This window comes from Neovison vison, chromosome 3, assembly GCF_020171115.1.
Source record: "Neovison vison isolate M4711 chromosome 3, ASM_NN_V1, whole genome shotgun sequence".
In the NCBI taxonomy this organism is placed as follows: domain Eukaryota; kingdom Metazoa; phylum Chordata; class Mammalia; order Carnivora; family Mustelidae; genus Neogale; species Neogale vison.
The window spans coordinates 203,938,100-203,959,995 of record NC_058093.1 but is presented as its reverse complement, the minus strand read 5'-3'; the positions used below and the strand labels follow the sequence as shown (position 1 = coordinate 203,959,995).

The 21,896-nt window shown below is 40.7% G+C and overlaps 1 protein-coding gene across 4 annotated transcripts in view; it reads right to left on the bottom strand.

Moving 5' to 3' along the window:
* Nucleotides 1-21,896, bottom strand: part of ZNF268 (zinc finger protein 268) — a 45,080-nt gene that overhangs the window by 9,460 nt on the left and 13,724 nt on the right. For all 4 annotated transcript variants that reach the window (XM_044243617.1, XM_044243619.1, XM_044243618.1 and 1 more), the window contains one exon: nucleotides 21,477-21,677. In XM_044243617.1, the coding sequence (XP_044099552.1) occupies nucleotides 21,477-21,677 (201 nt within the window). The remainder of the gene's footprint in view (nucleotides 1-21,476; nucleotides 21,678-21,896) is intronic.

Below are 21,896 nucleotides of genomic sequence, written 5' to 3'. Positions count from 1 at the left end.
CATAGGTGAAACAGAAGGACACTATAAAATAATTCAAAGCTGTATGAGGAAATAAAGATCTTAATAAAGGTAGATACATGGGCAATGATAAAAGACAGTATTAATTTAACTTTGGTTTCTAACCCCACATTTTGTCTTCCTACATAATTATATGAGACTAACGCATTTAAAATAAATTAGCTTGTGTTTAGGGGCATGCGATGTACAAAGATGTAATTTTGTGACATCAGTCACCAAAATGGGTGGGGACAGAACTGTAGAGGAGCAGAATCTTTGTAGAGTAAAAAGTTAAGCTGGTATAATTTCAAATAAGAATGCTATAACTTCAGGAAGCTGAACATAATCCCTGATAACCACAAAGAAAATATCTATATAATTTACACAAAAGGAAATAAGAATTTAGATATTGAACTATAAAAAGGAAATTAAACACCAAAGAAGACAGTAATATAGGGACTGAGAGACCAAAAAAAGCTATAAGGTATATAGGATTCAAACAGAATGAAAGAAATAAGTCCCTCCTTATCAGTAATTACTTTAAGTGTAAATTGATGAAACTCTCATATCAAATACAGAGATTGGCAGAATGCCTTACAAACCATGACCCAACTATAAGTTGTCTAAAAGAGACTCACACTCACTTCAGATCCAAAGATTAAAAAAACAGACTGAAAGTGAAAGAATGGATAAAGATCTTTCACACGAACAGTAACCAAAAGAGATCAGGAAGGCTAATACCACCATCAGACACAAGAGACTTCAAATCAGAAAAGGTTATAAGAGGGAGTGTCTGGGGGGCGCCTGTGTGGCTCAGTGGGTTAAGCCTCTGCCTTCGGCTCAGGTCATGATCCCAGGGTGCTGGGATCAAGCCCCGCATCAGGCTCTCTGCTCAGCGGGGAGCCTGCTTCCTCCTCTCTCTCTGCCTGCCTCTCTGCCTACTTGTGATCTCTCTCTCTCTATCCAATAAATAAATAAAATCTTTAAAAAAAAAAAGAGGGGGTGTCTGGGTGGCTCAGTTGGTGAAGCATCCGCCCTGCACTCAGGTCACAATCCCAGAGTCCCAGGATCAAGCCCCACATTGGAATCCCTGGTCAGCAGGGAGTCTGCCTCTCCCTCTTCCCCTCACCCCATCGTATCCTCTCTCTTACACTCTCTCTCTCAAATAAATAAAATCTTGAAAATTAAAAAAAAAATTATGAGACCAAAAGAGACATTATATATTATTAAAGATTTAACACCACAAGAAGCTATAACAATTATAAAGTTATACATGTAATAACAGATTATTGAATTATATAAAGCAAAAAGTGACATAATTAAAGGGAAAAAGTTTTATAATGATAATTGGAAATGTCAATATCCCACTCTCAGTAATGGATAGAACAATTAGACAGAAGACAAGAAAACAAAACACTTAAACACAGCAACTAGATCTAAGAGACATATGCAAAATATTCTACCCAACAAGAGCATACACATATTCTTCAAGTGCACATGGGACATTGTACAGGATACACTATGTGTCAGCCCATAAATTAAGTCCTAACAGATTCTAAAGGCTAAAGATCAGGGCACCTAAGTGTCTCAGTCAGTTAAGCATCTGACTCTTGACTTTGGCTTAGGTCATGATCTCAGGATTGTGCAGCTGAGTCCTGTGTCGGGTCCATGCTGGGCACGGAGCCTGCTTAACATTCTCTCTTCTACGCCCTATGCCCTTCCCTTACCACTCCTGTGTGCTCACTCTCTCATAAAAAAAAAAAGATAAAGATCATACAAAATATTTTCTCTGACCAAGTAGGATAAAGTTAGAAATCAGTAACAGAAGGGAAAACATTGAAAAATCAGAGAAATTAAACTACATATCTTAACCAACAGATCAAAGAAGAAATCAAAAGGTAAATTAGTAAATACTTATTAGATCTGAATGAAAACAAAACCCAACATACCAAAATTCATAGGATGCAACAAAAAGCAGTGTTAAGGAGAAATTTTACTAGATGAATAAAGAGTACACTAGAGGAAGCAAAAAACAGATCAGTGATCTGGAGGACAGAGTAGTGGAAATCAAGCTGAACAGCAAAGAGAAAAAAGAATAACACAAAATGAAAAAAGACAGGGAACTCAGCAACACCATCAAGAATAGTTAACATTTGTACTATATGGATCCCAGAAGGAAAACAGAGAGAAAAGGGAGCAGAAAATTTATTTTAAGAAATAATAGCTGAAAACTTCCTGAATCAGGATAAAGAAACAGAAATCCAGATCCAGGAGGCACAGAGAACCCCCAAGAAAACCAACCCAAGAAGGTCCACACCAAGAGGTGTAGTTAACTAAAATGGCAAAAAAGCAGTAGTAAAGAGAGAATGTTAAAGCAGCAAGAGGAAAGAAAGCAGTTAAATACAAGGGAATCCCATTAGACTATCAGCTGATTTTTCACAGAAACTTTGCAGACCAGAAGAGAGTGCCAATGATGGGCGCCTGGGTGGCTCAGTGGGTTGAGCCTCTGCCTTCAGCTCAGGTCATGATATCAGGATCTCGGGATTGAGCCCCGCATTGGGCTCTCTACTCTGCAGGGAGCCTGCTTCCCCCCTCTCTGCCTGCCTCTTTGCCTACTTGCGATCTCTCTGTCACATAAATAAAATCTTAGAAAAAAAAAAGAGAGAGAGAGAGAGAGAGCGCCATGGTATATTCAAAGTGCTGAAAGAAGAAACCTCCAGCCAAGAATACTCTATCCAGCAAGCCTATCATTCAGAAAAAGAAAGATAGTGAGTTTTCCAAACAAAGGTTAAAGGAATTCATGACCACTAAACCGGCCCTACAAGAAATACTAAAGAGGACGCTTGAGTGGAAAGGAAAGACCTAAGAAGGAGTAAGAAAAGCAGGAAGCAAAAAAGCAGTATAAATAACTATCTCTAAAAAAATCTGTGAAGGACCTCACAAAATAAAAGGATGTGAAGTATGACACCATATACCTAAAATATGTGGACGGGGGTAGGGAAGAATGGGTTCGAACTTAAGCAACCATCAACTTAATACAGACTGCCATATGCCTAAGATGCTATAGTCAAACCTAGTGGTAACCACAAATCAAAGACCACTAATACGAAAAAAAATAAATAAATAAAGAGAAAGGAATCCAAGCAATATCACTAAAGAAAGCCAATAAGCCATGAAAGAAGAGAGCAAGAAAAGGAACAGAAAAGAACTATAAAACAAGTAAGAAATGATGGTAAGTACAAACCTATCAATAATTACTTCCAATGTAAACAGAATAAATGCTTGAATCCAAAGACAGAGAGTGACGGAATGGATAAAAAAGCAATACCCATCTATATGCTGCTGATAAGAGGCTCATTTTTAACCTGAAGACAGTTTGAAAGGGAAGGGTTGGAAAAGCATTTCTCATGCAAACGGACATCAAAGGCCAGGGTACCAATACTTATATCCAGACAAAATAGATTTTAAAACAAAGACAGTAATTAAAAAAAAAAAAAGAATGCCCACATATAAGCACAAAGGGAACAAGCCAACAGGAAGCTGTAGCTATTGTAAATATGCACACAGCAGAGCAGCACCCAAATGGCACAAGCCGCGAGTAACAAACAAGAGGAAGTCATCCACAATAACACGGTAACAGGAGGAGGTAACTTGCATCGACAGACAGAATATCCAACAAAAAATCAACAAGGAAACAGTGGCTTTGAATGACATGTTGGATCACACAGATCTAACAGATATATTCAGAACATTCCATCATAAAACAGCAGAAAACACATTCTTTTCAAATATACATGGAACATTCCTCAGATAGAGAACATATAAGGCCAAAAAACAAATCTCAACAAATTAAAAAGGATCAAAGTCATACCAAGCATCTTTTCTTTTCCTTTCTTTTCTTTTTTCCTTTTTCCTTGAGAGAGAGAGCACAAGAAAGTGCATGAGCAAGGAGGGGCAGAGGGAGACAGAGACTTTTTTTAAAGATTATTTATTTATTTATTTGACAGAGAGAGATCACAAGTAGGCAGAGAGGCAGGCAGAGAGAGAGAGAAAGAGAGAGAGAGGGAAGCAGGCTTCCTACCGAGCAGAGAGCCCGATGCGGGACTCAATCCCAGGACCCTGAGATCATGTCCTGAGCCGAAGGCAGTAGCTTGAGCCACCCAAGCGCCGCAAGACAGAGACTCTTAAACAGGCTCTACACCCAGCACATAAGCCCAATGTGGGACTCAATCTCACAACCCTGAAATCAAGACCTGAGCCAAAATCAGGAGGTGAACACTCCACCGACTGAGCCACCGAGGCACCCCATCAAGCGTCTTCTCCAACTACAATGCTATGAGACTAAAAATCAACCACAAGAAAATATCCGGGGGAAAAAAAAAATACATGGATGTTAAATAACATACTAATATGCAATGAATGTGTCATCCAAAAAGTCAAAGAGAAAATTTAAAACTACATGGAGAAAAATGAAAGTGAAAACACAATGGTGTGAAACACAATCTTTGGGATGTACCAGTGCTGTTCTAAGAGGGAAGTTTGTATCAATACAGGCCCCAAAAGAAACAAGAAAAATCTCAAATAAGCAACCAAACCTTACACAGAACAGAACTAGAAAAAGAAAAAACAAAATCCAAAACCAGTAGAAGATGTAAAGTAATACAGATTAGAGCAGAAATAAATGAAACAGAAACTAAAAGAGAAAGAGAGAGGACTCAAATAAAATAAGAAAAGAAAAAGGAAAAATAACCAACACCACGGAAATACAAAGGATTGCAAGAGAGTATGATGAAAGACTATATGCCAACAAACTGGACAACCTAGAAGAAATGGATAAATTCCTAGAGACATATAACCTTCCAAAACTGAATCAGGAAGGAATAGAAAATTTGAACAAAAACCTCCCAAGAGGGGCGCCTGGGTGGCTCAGTGGGTTAAGCCGCTACCTTCGGCTCGGGTCATGATCTCAGGGTCCTGGGATCGAGTCCTGCATTGGGCTCTCTGCTCAGCAGGGAGCCTGCTTCCTTTTCTCTCTCTCTCTGCCTGCCTCTCCGTCTTCTTGTGATCTCTGTCAAATAAATAAATAAAATCTTAAAAAAAAAAAAAAAGCTCCCAAGAAACAAAAGTCAAATGTCATTCTCAATGGCCAAAGACTGAAAGCTTTTCCTCTAAGAGAAGGAACATGGCAGGAATGCTGGCTTTCACCACTTCTATTCAACTAGAACTGAAAGTTGTAGCCAGAGCCATCTGGCAAGGAAAAAAAATAAGTCTTACAAACTGGAAAGGAAGATGCAAAATTATCTCTGTTCACAGATGATATGATCCTGTATGTAGAAAACTTTAAAGATTAAACACACACAAATGAATTCAGCAAAGTAGCAGCATATAATGTCAAAAATCAGTTGCCTTTCTACACTTGAACAATGATCATTCTGAAAAGCAAAATTATGAAAACAATTCCATTTATAAAAGCATCAAACAGAATAAATGTGTATCCAAGGAAGTAAAGGACACAGAATGAAAACTAGAGGGCACCTGGGTGGCTCAGTGGGTTAATAAGCCTGAGCCTTCGGCTCAGGTCATGGTCTCAGCGTCCTGGGATCGAGCCCCGCATTAGGCTCTCTAGTCCCACATGGAGGCTGCTTCCCCCTCTCTCTTTCTCTGCCTGCCTCTCTGCCTACTTGTGATATCTCTCTCTCTCTCTCTCTCTCTCTCTCTCTCTCTGTGTCAAATAAATAAATAAATAATCTTTAAAAAAAAGGAAGAAGAAAATTAGAAAACTTTGCTCAAAGAAATTTTAAATGATATAAATAAATGGAAACATTGTATGTTCATGGACTGGAAGGCTTATCATTAAGATGTCAATATTACTCACAGTGATCTACATATTAGTATAATCCCTGTCAAAATCCCACAGACAATTTTTTTTGCAGAAACAGAAAAGCCCATCCTAAAACTCTTATGGAATCTCAAGGAACCCTGAACAGCCAAAACAATATAGAAAAAAACAAAGCTGAAGGACTCACGTTTCCCTATTTCAACACTTACGACAAAGCTCCAGTAATGACAGCAAAGTAATACTGGCACAAAGCCTGACACACAGATCGATGGACTAGAATAGAGAACCCAGAAATAAACCCACGCATATATGATCAAATGACTTTTTTTTAATATTTTACTCAACAGTTAATACTGATAATAAAAAATAAAGCCCCTTGTCAGAATGGTGATTGTAGTTTTCACATCCATAATTATTCAATGGTCAAATGATTTCAAAACAGTGTCAGCACGACATGATGGGGAAGGAAAACATCTCAACAAACACTGCTAGGAAAACGCAGTACCCACAACAAGAATGAAACGCAGCGGGATCCTTACCTAGTATCATACGTAAAAACAAACACTAAAATCTTAGCAAGGCTATCTGCAGCTATCCCCAAGCTCTTTTATAGTTAACATGGAAAGGCAGAGGGAAAAAAATTAGCCAAAACAATTCTGAAGAACAAAGACGAAGTATCCCTAGTAGCCCATTTTAAGATTTCCTGTAAACTCAAGACAGTGTGATGCTGGTGAAAGATCACACACAAGATGAATGAAACAGCAAGCGGAGCTTAGAAATAGACCCATACAGGGGTGCCTGGGTGGCTCAGTGGGGTAAAGCCTCTGCCTTCGGGTCAGGTCATGACCCCAGGGTCCTGGGATCAAGCCCCGCATGGGGCTCTCTGCTCAGCAAGGAGCCTGCTTCCTCCTCTCTCTCTCTGCCTGCCTCTCTGCCTACTTGTGATCTCTGTCAAATAAATAAATAAAAGAAAAGTTCCGAAGGAACTCAAACACCTGGAAGCTAAAGACCACCTTGCTTAAGAATGCTTGGATCAACCAGGAGATCAAAGAAGAACTGAAACAATTCATGGAAACCAATGAGAATGAAGACACTTCGGTCCAAAACCTATGGGATACGGCAAAGGCGGTCCTAAGGGGAAAATACATAGCCATCCAAGCCTCCCTCAAAAAAACTGAAAAATCTAGAACACACCAGCTGTCTCTACACCTTAAAGAACTGGAGAATCAACAACAAATCAAACCAACTCCACACATAAGAAGGGAAATCATCAAGATTAGAGCTGAGATCAATGAGGTAGAAAACAGAGATACAGTAGAACGTGTCAATGAAACTAGAAGCTGGTTTTTTGAAAGAATCAATAAGATCGATAAGCCACTGGCTACACTAATCCAAAAGAAAAGAGAGAAAGCCCAAATTCATAAAATTATGAATGAAAAGGAAGAGATCAAAACTAACACCATGGAAGTAGAAACAATCATCAGAAGTTATTACGAACAGTTATATGCCAATAAGCTTAGCAACCTAGATGAAATGGATGCATTCCTGGAAAAATATAAACTACCAAAATTGAACCAGGAAGATATCGACAACTTGAATAGACCGATATCTAATAACGAGATTGAATCAGTGATCAAAAACCTCCCAAAAAACAAGAGCCCAGGACCTGACGGATTCCCTGGGGAATTCTACCAAACCTTCCAAGAAGAAATAACACCTATTCTCCTGAAGCTGTTTCAAAAAATTGAAGCAGAAGGAAAACTTCCAGACTCTTTCTATGAAGCCAGCATTACCCTGATCCCCAAAACAGGCAAGCAAACTACCAAAAAGGAGAATTATAGACAAATATCACTGATGAATATGGATGCTAAGATTCTCAACAAGATCCTTGCCAACAGGATCCAACAGCACATTAAAAAGATTATCCACCATGATCAGGTGGGATTCATCCCTGGGCTACAAGGATGGTTCAACATTTGCAAATCAATCAATGTGATACAACAAATTAATATGAGAAGAGAGAAGAACCACATGGTCCTCTCAATTGATGCAGAAAAAGCATTTGACAAAATCCAACATCCGTTCCTGATTAAAACGCTTCAAAGTATAGGGATAGAGGGAACATTCCTGAACCTCATCAAGTCTATCTATGAAAGACCCACAGCAAATATCATCCTCAATGGGAAAAAGCTTGCAGCCTTCCCACTGAGATCAGGAACAAGACAAGGATGCCCACTTTCACCACTCTTGTTCAACATAGTATTAGAAGTCCTAGCAACAACAATCAGACAACAGAGAGAAATAAAAGGTATCCGAATTGGTAATGAAGAAGTCAAACTCTCTCTCTTCGCAGATGACATGATTCTTTATATGGAAAACCCAAAAGACTCCACCCCCAAACTACTAGAACTCATACAGCAATTCAGCAACGTGGCAGGATACAAAGTCAATGTGCAGAAATCAGTGGCTTTCTTATACACTAACAATGAAAATACAGAAAGGGAAATTAGAGAATCGATTCCATTTACTATAGCACCAAGAACCATAAGATACCTGGGAATAAACCTAACCAAAGAGGTAAAGGATCTGTACTTGAGGAACTACAGAACACTCATGAAAGAAATTGAAGAAGACACAAATAATTCCATCCTCCTGGATCGAAAGAATAAACATTGTTAAAATGTCTATACTGCCTAGAGCAATCTATACTTTTAATGCCATTCCGATCAAAATTCCACCGGCATTCTTCAAAGAGCTGGAGCAAATAATCCTAAAATTTGTATGGAATCAGAAGAGACCCCGAATCGCTAAGGAAATGTTGAAAAACAAAAATAAAGCTGGCGGCATCACCTTACCTGATTTCAAGCTTTATTACAAAGCTGTGATCACCAAGACAGCATGGTACTGGCATAAAAACAGACACATAGACCAGTGGAACAGAGTAGAGAGCCCAGATATGGACCCTCAACTCTATGGTGAATTAATCTTTGACAAAACAGGAAAAAATATACAGTGGAAAAAAGACAGTCTCTTCAATAAATGGTGCTGGGGAAACTGGACAGCTATATGTAGAAGAATGAAACTCGACCATTCTCTTACACCGTACACAAAGATCAACTCAAAATGGATAAAAGACCTCAATGTGAGACAGGAATCCATCAGAATCCTAGAGGAGAACATAGGCAGTAATCTCTTTGATATCAGCCACAGCAACTTCTTTCAAGATACGTCTCCAAAGGCAAAGGAAACAAAAGCCAAAATAAACTTTTGGGACTTCATCAAAATCAAAAGCTTCTGCACAGCAAAGGAAACAGTCAAAAAAACAAAGAGGCAACCCACGGAATGGGAGAAGATATTTGCAAATGACAGTACAGACAAAAGGTTGATATCCAGGATCTATAATGAACTCCTCAAACTCAACCCACACGAAACAGGCAAACACATCAAAAAATGGGCAGAAGATATGAACAGACACTTCTCCAATCAAGACATACAAATGGCTATCAGACACATGAAAAAATGTTCATCATCATTAGCCCTCAGGGAGATTCAAATTAAAACCACATTGAGATATCACCTTACACCAGTTAGAATGGCCAAAATTAACAAAACGGGAAACAACATGTGTTGGAGAGGATGTGGAGAAAGGGGAACCCTCTTCCACTGTTGGTGGGAATGCAAGTTGGTGCAGCCTCTTTGGAGAACAGTGTGGAGATTCCTCAAGAAATTAAAAATAGAGCTTCCCTATGACCCTGGCATTGCACTCCTGGGTTTTTACCCCAAAGACACAGATGTCGTGAAAAGAAGGGCCATCTGTACCCCAATGTTTATAGCAGCAATGGCCACAGTCGCCAAACTATGGAAAGAACCAAGATGCCCTTCAACGGATGAATGGATAAGGAAGATGTGGTCCGTATACACACTATGGAGTATTATGCCTCCATCATAAAGGATGAATACCCGCAACATGGGGCCTTAAGTGGGTAGGAGAAGAATCCATGAAACAAGATGGGATAGGGAGGGAGACAAACCATAAGTGACTCTTAATCTCACGAAACAAACTGTGGGTTGCTGGGGGGAGGGGGGTTGGGAGAAGGGGGGTAGGGTTATGGACATTGGGGAGGGTATGTGCTTTTGGGTAAATTGGAAGGGGAGATGAACCATGAGAGACTATGGACTCTGAAAAACAATCTGAGGGGTTTGCAGTGGCGGGGGGGTGGGAGGTTGGGGTACCAGGTGGTGGGTATTATAGAGGGCACAGCTTGCATGGAGCACTGGGTGTGGTGAAAAAATAATGAATACTGTTTTTCTGAAAGTAAATAAATTGGGGAAAAAAAATCTGTAGAAAGGATGAATACCCAACTTTTGTAGCAACATGGACGGGACTGGAAGAGATTATGCTGAGTGAAATAAGTCAAGCAGAGAGAGTCAATTATCATATGGCTTCACTTATTTGTGGAGCATAACAAATAGCATGGAGGACAAGGGGCATTAGGGAGGAGAAGGGAGTTTGGGTAAATTAGAAGGGGAGGTGAACCATGAGAGACTATGGACTCTGAAAAACAATCTGAGGGGTTTGAAGTGCAGGGGGTGGGAGGTTGGGGTACCAGGTGATGGGTATTATAGAGGGCACGGCTTGCATGGAGCACTGGGTGCGGTGAAAAAATAATGAATAATGTTTTTCTGAAAATACATAAATTGAAAAAAAATAGAAATAGACCCATACAAAGCTTGTCTCCTGATTTTTGTTTTTGTTTTTAAACAAAGACATAAAAGCAATTCAATGTATAGAGGAAAATCTCTGTCAAATAAAATAAATAAATAAATCTTTAAAAAAAAAAAAAATAGTCTGCCTTTGGCTCAGATCATGATCCCCAGGGTCCTGGGATCCAGCCCTGCATCGGGCTCCTTGCTCAGCAGGGAGCCTGCTTCTGCCTCACCCTCTGCCCGCGACTCCTCCTACTTGTGCTCACTCCCTGTCAAATAAATGAATGAAATCATTTTTAAAATTTTTAAAAAGTAAACCTCAACACATAATCCAACCCTATACAAAATTTAACTAAAAATGGGCCAGGGGTTTTGAAGGGGCGGGGGGTGGGAGGTTGAGGGAACCGGGGGGTGGGTATTGGAGAGGGCACGGACTCATGGAGCACTGGGTGTGGTACAAAAACAATGAATACTGTTATGCTGAAAATTAATTTAAAAAATTTTTTTAAAAATGGGTCATAGACTTAAATGTAAAAGCTCAAACTATAAAAGTCTAGAGAAATACAAGAGAAAATTTGTGTACTTTGGTTTGGGTAATAAGATTTTATTTTTATTTTTTCATTTTGTTCAGCAGGCTTCACTCCCAGTGTGGGGCTTAAATTCATGAACCAGAGATCAAGAGTTGCATGTTCCACCAACTGAGTCAAACAGGTGCCCGGCAATGAGATTTCAGATATAAACTCAATCCATTCTAAAAAATAAAATCAAGAAAACAGAATTTATCATATCAAAATACCTGGTCTGTGAAAGTTGGTGTTACAAAAATGAAAAGACAAGCCAGAGACTGGGAGAAAACATTTACACATACTTTTTTGATGAAAGACTTGAATCTCAAATAGGTAAAGAACTCTTAAAAATCAATGGCAAGAAAACAACCCAAGTAAAAATTGGGGAAAAGATCAGGCACAGAAGAGATACTTCACCAAAGATATTCAGAGAGAAAAATATTAATGATACTCAATAATACTAGGGATAGGGAAATGCAATTTAAAACCACAATGTAATACCACCTCACATGTACGAGTATGACAAGTTTTACAGACCTGACAATACCAAGCACTGGCCAGGACGAGGAGCAACAGGAACCCTCATTCACTGCTGCTAAGAGCACAGAATCGCACAGCCACTTTGGCACAGTTTTTACAAAGATAAATACACTGTTACCATCCAACCCAGCAATCAAGCTCTTAGGTATTTACCCAGCTGGTGGGAAAACTCATGTTTACATAAAAACCCATATGACTGGATAGTGGGGAGGGTTATGTGCTACAGTGAGTGCTGTGAAGTGTGTAAGCCTGTTGACTCACAGACCTGTACCCCAGGCAAATAATACATTCTATGTTAATAAAAATAATTTTTAAAATAATAAAATTTTAAAAACCCATTGATGAATGCAAACAGCATTTGTAATCACCAAAAACTGGAATCACGTGGCTATCAAGACTTACTATAAATAAAGACAGTGAGGCCAGCACAAGGCCAGAAAAGCAGACCAAGTGCGGAGAGCACGGTGGGGTGGCTCGTGTCCAATGGCAACACAAGCAGCCAAGGGCACTGCCGGGAAGACCAGTTATCACGGAAACCAGCGTCCAGAACCAAAAACCAGAACAAGAAGAGGCCTGCAGAGGTCTAAGACTGATTAAACTCCCTTAACGATTCATAATACATATTCGAGAGCAAGAGAGAGCACAGAGCAGAGGGAGGGGCGCGGGAGGGAGAGAGAATCTTAAGTAGCTTCCGAGCTGAGTATGGAGCCTGACGCAGGGCTCAATCCCACCACCCTGAGACTGTGACCTGAGCCAAACCTGAGTCACTTAACCTGCTGAGCCACCCGGGTGCCCCTGATTAAACTGCTTTGACAAGGGAAGATTTTGCCACACACCGTCAAGACTCCTCAGATGCTGACTCGTTCATGTCCAAAGGTATCAGAAAGGTAACTGCCGCCGCAGGCTCTGCCCAACCGACCTCTGAGCGGAAGAGCCTCCCCACAGCTTGAACAGTCAGAGGCACGTGGCAAGAGCGACCAGACAGGACCGTGTCCTCAGCCCAACTCATGGACACTTGTGGACAGACTTCGCATTTGGTTTGTTCAGCTCTTACCCCTTGCTACCTCTTGTTTGTTGTGGGACTTTGTACAAAGCTTTGCTCTGTGTGATGTGTCCGAAGCCACAATAAGTGAAATGGCATTTGCTTCACGGTTTTGTTAACCTTGTTTTGTAACTGAAGACACCAGACGCAGCTCATGCGCCTCACAGCATGCCCGTGACACCAACGGAACGGAAGAGTTAGGAAAGCACACCACACGCATGGACGCCTGACATGTGACAAAGCCGGCACTGCCGGGACAGACGCAGAAACCAATCGCTCCACTGGAATCAGGACAGGTGGACAGCTCTGTGAAAAAAATACATCTTGACTTCTACCCACACCAACATAAAAATTCATTCTAGATATATTAAAAATCTCAATGTGAAAGGTAAAATAATAACAAAGAAAAACATCCTCCTGAGCTTCAGATAAGAAAAAAGCACTTAAACTGGACACAAAAAGCACAAGCAATAAAAAAATGTATAAATCAGAATAGGTTAAAATGAGAAATATCTGTTCATCAAAAGAGCACTAACAGAATGAAAAGGGAAGCAAAACAAAAGAATATTGAAGAGTTAATGCTATTCATACTGAAATATTTGGATGAAGCATGATGATATCTGAAATATATTAAGAAATGCACCAAAAGGAGTCTGAACACCAGGGGGAGGAGTCAAGATGGCGGAGAAGTAGCAGGCTGAGACTACCTCAGCTAGCAGGAGATCAGCTAGATAGCTTATCTAAAGATTGCAAACACCTGCAAATCCATCGACAGATCGAAGAGAAGAAGAACAGCAATTCTAGAAACAGAAAAACAACCACTTTCTGAAAGGTAGGACTGGCGGAGAAGTGAATCCAAAGCGACGGGAAGAGAGACCCCGGGGGGAGGGGCCGGCTCCCGGCAAGCGGCGGAGCAGCGGAGCACAAAATCAGGACTTTTAAAAGTCTGCTCCGCTGAGGGACATCGCTCCGGAGGCTAAACCGGGGCGAAGCCCACACGGGGTCGGCGTGACCTCAGGTCCCGTGGGGTCACAGAAGGATCGGGGGTGTCTGAGTGTCGCAGAGCTTGCGGATATTGGAACGGGAAAGCCGGCTGCAGAGACAGAGCCGACAGTAAGCTCGCAGCTCGGAGTTGCCTTGAACCGGCCGCAGGCTCGGTGAGCTCGGAGCGCGGCGGGAGGTTAGGCAGACGCGAGTTACTAGGAGCTGTTCGCTGAGGGCGCACAGGGGAGCGGGGCCCTGGGCTCTCGGCTCCTCCGGGCCGGAGACCAGGAGGCCGCCATTTGTGTTCCCGTCCTCCGGAACTCTACGGAAAGCGCTCAGGGAACAAAAGCTCCTGAAAGCAAAGCCGAGCAGATCACTCAGCCTGGCCCCTGGTAAGGGCGGTGTAATTCCGCCTGGGGCAAAGACACTTGAGAATCACTACACCAGGCCCCTCCCCCAGAAGATCAACAAGAAATCCAGGCAAGACCAAGTTCACCTACCAAGGAGTGCAGTTTCAATACCAAGGAGAGAGCAGCAGAATTCCAGAGGAGGAGAAAACAAACCACAGAACTCATGGCTTTCTGTGTGTGATTTTTTAGTCTTGCAGTTAATTTTTTTCTTTTTCTTTTTTTTTTTTCACTTCTTCTGCTAAAAACTTTTATAACTTTTACCCTTTTCTTTTTTGACGTTTTTTAACTAGATTATCTAATATATATATATTTTTTTCTTTTTTATACTTTTCTTCATTCATTTTCTTTTTTTTTAATTCTTTTTTTTTCTTTTTTTTCTTTCTTTCTTTTTGAACCTCTTTTTATCCCCAAATCAGAAGAGATCCTAATCTCTTCAAACTTTTTTTTTCTTAATTCTTTTTTAAATTCTTGATTGAATTTTTAATTCAATCTCTTTTTTTTAATTCTTTTTTTATTTTCTTTCTTTCTTTCTTTCTTTTTGAACCTCTTTTTATCCCCAAATCAGAAGAGATCCCAATCAGAAGAGATTGGGAGATCCCAGTCAAAGGAGATCCCAATCAGAGGAGATCCCTCACCCAATCGTGAGGGAGGAGAAATCCCCCCTCACGATTTGGGATCTCTTCTGATTTGGTTAAAGCATATTTTCCTGGGATTGTTGCCACCCTTTTAGTATTTTACTTGCTCCTTCATATACTCTTAGCTGGACAAAATGACAAGGCGGAAAAATTCACAACAAAAAAAAGAACAAGAGGCAGTACCAAAGGCTAGGGACCTAATCAATACAGACATTGGTAATATGTCAGATCTAGAGTTCAAAATGACAGTTCTCAAGGTTATAGCCGGGCTTGAAAAAGGCATGGAAGATATTAGAGAAACCCTCTCCAGAGATATAAAAGCCCTTTCTGGAGAAATAAAAGAACTAAAATCCAACCAAGTTGAAATCAAAAAAGCTATTAATGAAGTTCAATCAAAAATGGAGGCTCTCACTGCTAGGATAAATGAGGCAGAAGAAAGAATTAGCGATATAGAAGACCAAATGACAGAGAATAAAGAAGCTGAGCAAAAGAGGGACAAACAGCTACTGGACCATGAGGAGAGAATTCGAGAGATAAGTGACACCATAAGACGAAACAACATTAGAATAATTGGGATTCCAGAAGAAGAAGAAAGAGAGAGGGGGGCAGAAGGTATACTGGAGAGAATTATTGGGGAGAATTTCCCCAATATGGCAAAGGGAACGAGCATCAAAATTCAGGAGGTTCAGAGAACGCCCCTCAAAATCAATAAGAATAGGCCCACACCCCGTCACCTAATAGTAAAATTTACAAGCCTTAGTGACAAAGAGAAAATCCTGAAAGCAGCCCGGGAAAAGAAGTCTGTAACATACAATGGTAAAAGTATTAGATTGGCAGCTGACTTATCCACAGAGACCTGGCAGGCCAGAAAGAGCTGGCATGACATTTTCAGAGCACTAAACGAGAAAAACATGCAGCCAAGAATACTATATCCAGCTAGGCTATCATTGAAAATAGAAGGAGAGATTAAAAGCTTCCAGGACAAACAAAAACTGAAAGAATTTGCAAACACCAAACCAGCTCTACAGGAAATACTGAAAGGGGTCCTCTAAGCAAAGAGAGAGCCTACAAGTGGTAGATCAGAAAGGAACAGAGACAATATACAGTAACAGTCACCTTACAGGCAATACAATGGCACTAAAATCATATCTCTCAATAGTTACCCTGAATGTTAATGGGCTAAATGCCCCAATCAAAAGACACAGGGTATCAGAATGGATAAAAAAACAAAACCCATCTATATGTTGCCTCCAAGAAACCCATTTTAAACCCGAAGACACCTCCAGACTTAAAGTGAGGGGGTGGAAAAGAATTTACCATGCTAATGGACATCAGAAAAAAGCAGGAGTGGCAATCCTTATATCAGATCACTTAGATTTTAAGCCAAAGACTATAATAAGAGATGAGGAAGGACACTATATCATACTCAAAGGGTCTGTCCAACAAGAAGATCTAACAATTTTAAATATCTATGCCCCCAATGTGGGAGCAGCCAACTATATAAACCAATTAATAACAAAATCAAAGAAACACATCAACAATAATACAATAATAGTAGGGGACTTTAACACTCCCCTCACTGAAATGGACAGATCATCCAAGCAAAAGATCAACAGGGAAATAAAGGCATTAAATGATACACTGGATGAGATGGACATCACAGATATATTCAGAACATTTCATCCCAAAGCAACAGAATACACATTCTTCTCTAGTGCACATGGAACATTCTCCAGAATAGATCACATCCTCGGTCCTAAATCAGGACTCAACCAGTATCAAAAGATTGGGATCATTCCCTGCATATTTTCAGACCACAATGCTCTGAAGCTAGAACTCAACCACAAGAGGAAGTCTGGAAAGAACACAAATACATGGAGACTAAACAGCATCCTTCTAAAGAATGAATGGGTCAACCGGGAAATTAAAGAAGAATTGAAAAAAATCATGGAAACAAATGATAATGAAAATACAACGGTTCAAAATCTGTGGGACACAACAAAGGCAGTCCTGAGGGGAAAATATATAGCGGTACAAGCCTTTCTCAAGAAACAAGAAAGGTCTCAGGTACACAACCTAACCCTACACCTAAAGGAGCTGGAGAAAGAACAAGAAAGAAACCCTAAGCCCAGCCGGAGAAGAGAAATCATAAAGATCAGAGCAGAAATCAATGAAATAGAAACCAAAAAAACAATAGAACAAATCAACCAAACTAGGAGCTGGTTCTTTGAAAGAATTAATAAAATTGATAAACCCTTGGCCAGACTTATCAAAAAGAAAAGAGAAAGGACCCAAATAAATAAAATCATGAATGAAAGAGGAGAGATCACAACTAACACCAAAGAAATACAAACTATTATAAGAACATACTATGAGCAACTCTACGCCAACAAATTTGGCAATCTGGAAGAAATGGATGCATTCCTAGAAACATATAAACTACCAAAATTGAACCAGGAAGAAATAGAAAGCCTGAACAGACCCATAACCAGTAAGGAGATTGAAACAGTCATTAAAAATCTCCAAACAAACAAAAGCCCAGGGCCAGATGGCTTCCCAGGGGAATTCTACCAAACATTTAAAGAAGAACTAATTCCTATTCTCCTGAAACTGTTCCAAAAAATAGAAATGGAAGGAAAACTCCCAAACTCATTTTATGAGGCCAGCATCACCTTGATCCCAAAACCAAACAAGGATCCCATCAAAAAAGAGAGCTATAGACCAATATCCTTGATGAACACAGATGCAAAAATTCTCACCAAAGTACTAGCCAATAGGATTCAACAGTACATTAAAAGGATTATTCACCACGACCAAGTGGGATTTATCCCAGGGCTGCAAGGTTGGTTCAACATCCGCAAATCAGTCAATGTGATACAACACATCAATAAAAGAAAGAACAAGAACCATATGATACTCTCAATAGATGCAGAAAAAGCATTTGACAAAGTACAGCATCCCTTCCTGATCAAAACCCTTCAAAGTGTAGGGATAGAGGGCACATACCTCAATATCATCAAAGCCATCTATGAAAAACCAACTGCAAATATCATTCTCAATGGAGAAAAACTGAAAGCTTTTCCACTAAGGTCAGGAACACGGCAGGGATGTCCATTATCACCACTGCTATTCAACATAGTACTAGAAGTCCTAGCCTCAGCAATCAGACAACAAAAGGAAATTAAAGGCATCCAAATCGGCAAAGAAGAAGTCAAATTATCACTCTTCGCAGATGATATGATACTCTATGTGGAAAACCCAAAAGACTCCACTCCAAAACTGCTAGAACTTATACAGGAATTCAGTAAAGTGTCAGGATATAAGATCAATGCACAGAAATCAGTTGCATTTCTCTACACCAACAACAAGACAGAAGAAAGAGAAATTAAGGAGTCAATCCCATTTACAATTGCACCCCAAACCATAAGATACCTAGGAATAAACCTAACCAAAGAGGCTAAGAATCTATACTCAGAAAACTATAAAGTACTCATGAAAGAAATTGAGGAAGACACAAAGAAATGGAAAAATGTTCCATGCTCCTGGATTGGAAGAATAAATATTGTGAAAATGTCTATGCTACCTAAAGCAATCTACACATTTAATGCAATTCCTATCAAAGTACCATCCATCTTTTTCAAAGAAATGGAACAAATAATTTTAAAATTTATATGGAACCAGAAAAGACCTCGAATAGCCAAAGGGATATTGAAAAAGAAAGCCAAAGTTGGTGGCATCACAATTCCAGACTTCAAGCTTTATTACAAAGCTGTCATCATCAAGACAGCATGGTACTGGCACAAAAACAGACACATAGACCAATGGAACAGAATAGAGAGCCCAGAAATAGACCCTCAACTCTATGGTCAACTAATCTTCGACAAAGCAGGAAAGAATGTCCAATGGAAAAAAGACAGCCTCTTCAATAAATGGTGTTGGGAAAATTGGACAGCCACGTGCAGAAAAATGAAATTGGACCATTTCCTTACACCACACACAAAAATAGATTCAAAATGGATTAAGGACCTCAATGTGAGAAAGGAATCCATCAAAATCCTTGAGGAGAACACAGGCAGCAACCTCTTCGACCTCAGCCGCAGCAACATCTTCCTAGGAACATCGCCAAAGGCAAGGGAAGCAAGGGCAAAAATGAACTTTTGGGATTTCATCAAAATCAAAAGCTTTTGCACAGCAAAGGAAACAGTGAACAAAACCAAAAGACAACTGACAGAATGGGAGAAGATATTTGCAAATGACATATCAGATAAAGGACTAGTGTCCAAAATCTATAAAGAACTTAACAAACTCAACACACAAAGAACAAATAATCCAATCAAGAAATGGGCAGAGGACATGAACAGACATTTCTGCAAAGAAGACATCCAGATGGCCAACAGACACATGAAAAAGTGCTCCATATCACTCGGCATCAGGGAAATACAAATCAAAACCACAATGAGATATCACCTCACACCAGTCAGAATGGCTAAAATCAACAAGTCAGGAAATGACAGATGCTGGCGAGGATGCGGAGAAAGGGGAACCCTCCTACACTGTTGGTGGGAATGCAAGCTGGTGCAACCCCTCTGGAAAACAGCATGGAGGTTCCTCAAAATGTTGAAAATAGAACTGCCCTATGACCCAGCAATTGCACTACTGGGAATTTACCCTAAAGATACAAACGTAGTGATCCAAAGGGGCACGTGCACCCGAATGTTTATAGCAGCAATGTCCACAATAGCCAAACTATGGAAAGAACCTAGATGTCCATCAACAGATGAATGGATCAAGAAGATGTGGTATATATACACAATGGAATACTATGCAGCCATCAAAAGAAACGAAATCTTGCCATTTGCGACAACATGGATGGAACTAGAGCGTATCATGCTTAGCGAAATAAGTCAAGCGGAGAAAGACAACTATCATATGATCTCCCTAATATGAGGGAGTGGTGATGCAACATGGGGGCTTAAGTGGGTAGGAGAAGAATCCATGAAACAAGATGGGATAGGGAGGGAGACAAACCATAAGTGACTCTTAATCTCACGAAACAAACTGTGGGTTGCTGGGGGGAGGGGGGTTGGGAGAAGGGGGGTAGGGTTATGGACATTGGGGAGGGTATGTGCTTTGGGGTAAATTGGAAGAGGAGATGAACCATGAGAGACTATGGACTCTGAAAAACAATCTGAGGGGTTTGAAGTGGTGGGGGGGGTGGGAGGTTGGGGTACCAGGTGGTGGGTATTATAGAGGGCACAGCTTGCATGGAGCACTGGGTGTGGTGAAAAAAATAATGAATACTGTTTTTCTGAAAATAAATAAATTGGAAAAAAAAAAAAAAAAAAAAAAAAGAAATGCACCAAAAATAAGATGGCTTAAAGGATGCAAAGAGAGACAGAGACAAAGGCAGATACTGTGACAGCGCAAGTACAGGAAAATATCAATGGCAGATTCTGGGGGACGGGTACACAGAGGTCCACCGACATCCTTTCAACCTTGCCCTCTGTTTGAAGATTTTTGTAACACAGTATTAGAGGTAAAAGAAGCACCCTGAGTAAAATTTGAAAATGGATTTGGTATCAAGAAAGTTTTGAACTTTCATGTGCATGAATCACTGAATCCTGTGAAAATGAAAAGTCATTTCACAGGATTGAGGATTGAGGTGGGACATGGTATTCTGCATTTCTTTCTTTTTTTTTTTAAAAGATTTTATTTATTTATTTGACAGACAGAGACACAGCGAGAGGGAACACAAGCAGGGGAACTGGGAGAGGGAGAAGCAGGCTTCCCGAGGAGCAGGGAGCCCGATGGGGGGCTGGATCCCAGGACTCTGGGATCATGACCTGAGCCATACCCAGCCGCTTACTGACTGAGCCACCCAGGCGCTCTGATATTCTACATTTCTAACAAGCTTCCAGAACACAAAAAATCCATGTAAACCAGTAAGAAAAAGACAGAAAAACCAAAGGCAACTAGATGTCAAATAAACATGACAAAAGGTATTCATTCTCTTTAGCTAGCAGGAAATGCAAATTAAACCCATAAAGAGACACCACCACCAAACCACCACAACAATGGCTCAAATGCAAAAGACTAACAATAGAAATTGTTGGCCAAGAACTTAAAGCAAAGGGAATGCGCAAACACTGCTCTCCTAGCATGAGTTGTAAATAGAAGAGGACGGGTATTTAATGAAACAAAGTGTTTACTGAGGAACAGAAACAGTAAACCAAGACAAACCTGCCACACCCGGGTGGCTCAGCAGGTTAAGTGTTTGCCTTTGGCTCAGCTCATGATCCCAGGTCCTGGGACAGAGCCAGGGAGCCTGCTTCTCCCTCTGCCGCTACCCCTGCTTGTGTTCTCTTTCTCTCTCTCTGACAAATAAATAAATAAAATCTTAAAATAAAAAAAAAAGATACAGGTGTCACACCATTAACATAAACTAAAAATGCATATATAGCAATAACAGTACATATTTTGTGAACACATACAAACAAAAGAAATCCATGGAAAACAAAGTAATGGGGGGGGTTGAAATAGACTACAGGAAATCAGAAAATATGTAAATAAAGACAGATAGAGACCTTACACAGACCGTGATGATAAAGAGACTTTGAACTAAAAAGCGATTAACTTAGTCCTCTGACGTAAGGAACGCCATCCCTCCCCAACCAAAAAAAAAAAAGAAGAAGAAAGAAAAAAAAGAGAGAGAGAGAGAACTAAAGAAAAGCAGGAATAAACAAGCAAACAACTCACCTGAGACTGGGTGGGTTTTGGCTGCTCCTGAGAAATAAACAGCCACTCTAGAACCTGCTCTGTCCTGTGATTCTTGTGTCTTTGCCAGGGTCCTCCAGGGAGAGGCCGGTGGTCAGGGGTCCCTTGACCCAGGACGGCTTCCTGACCTTGCAGCTCTCCGGCTCTGAGGCATGAACTCTCTTGTTCCTGCAGAGGTGGGACCTGCGGGCACAAGAGCAAACTCACGTTAACGACCAGAACTCCCCTAGGCCCCAACCTCAGTCTCCTGTGCCAGAGAACACACTCGCAGGAGGCCGGGCTGGATGTTCTGCCCGCTGTGCTCAGCGTCACTGTGGGGCGACCCCAGTGCAGTGACGACAGCCCCCGCCCCGCTTCTGTGCACAGGCGCCCAGGAGCCCCGAAGCTGCACCAGCCACCCTA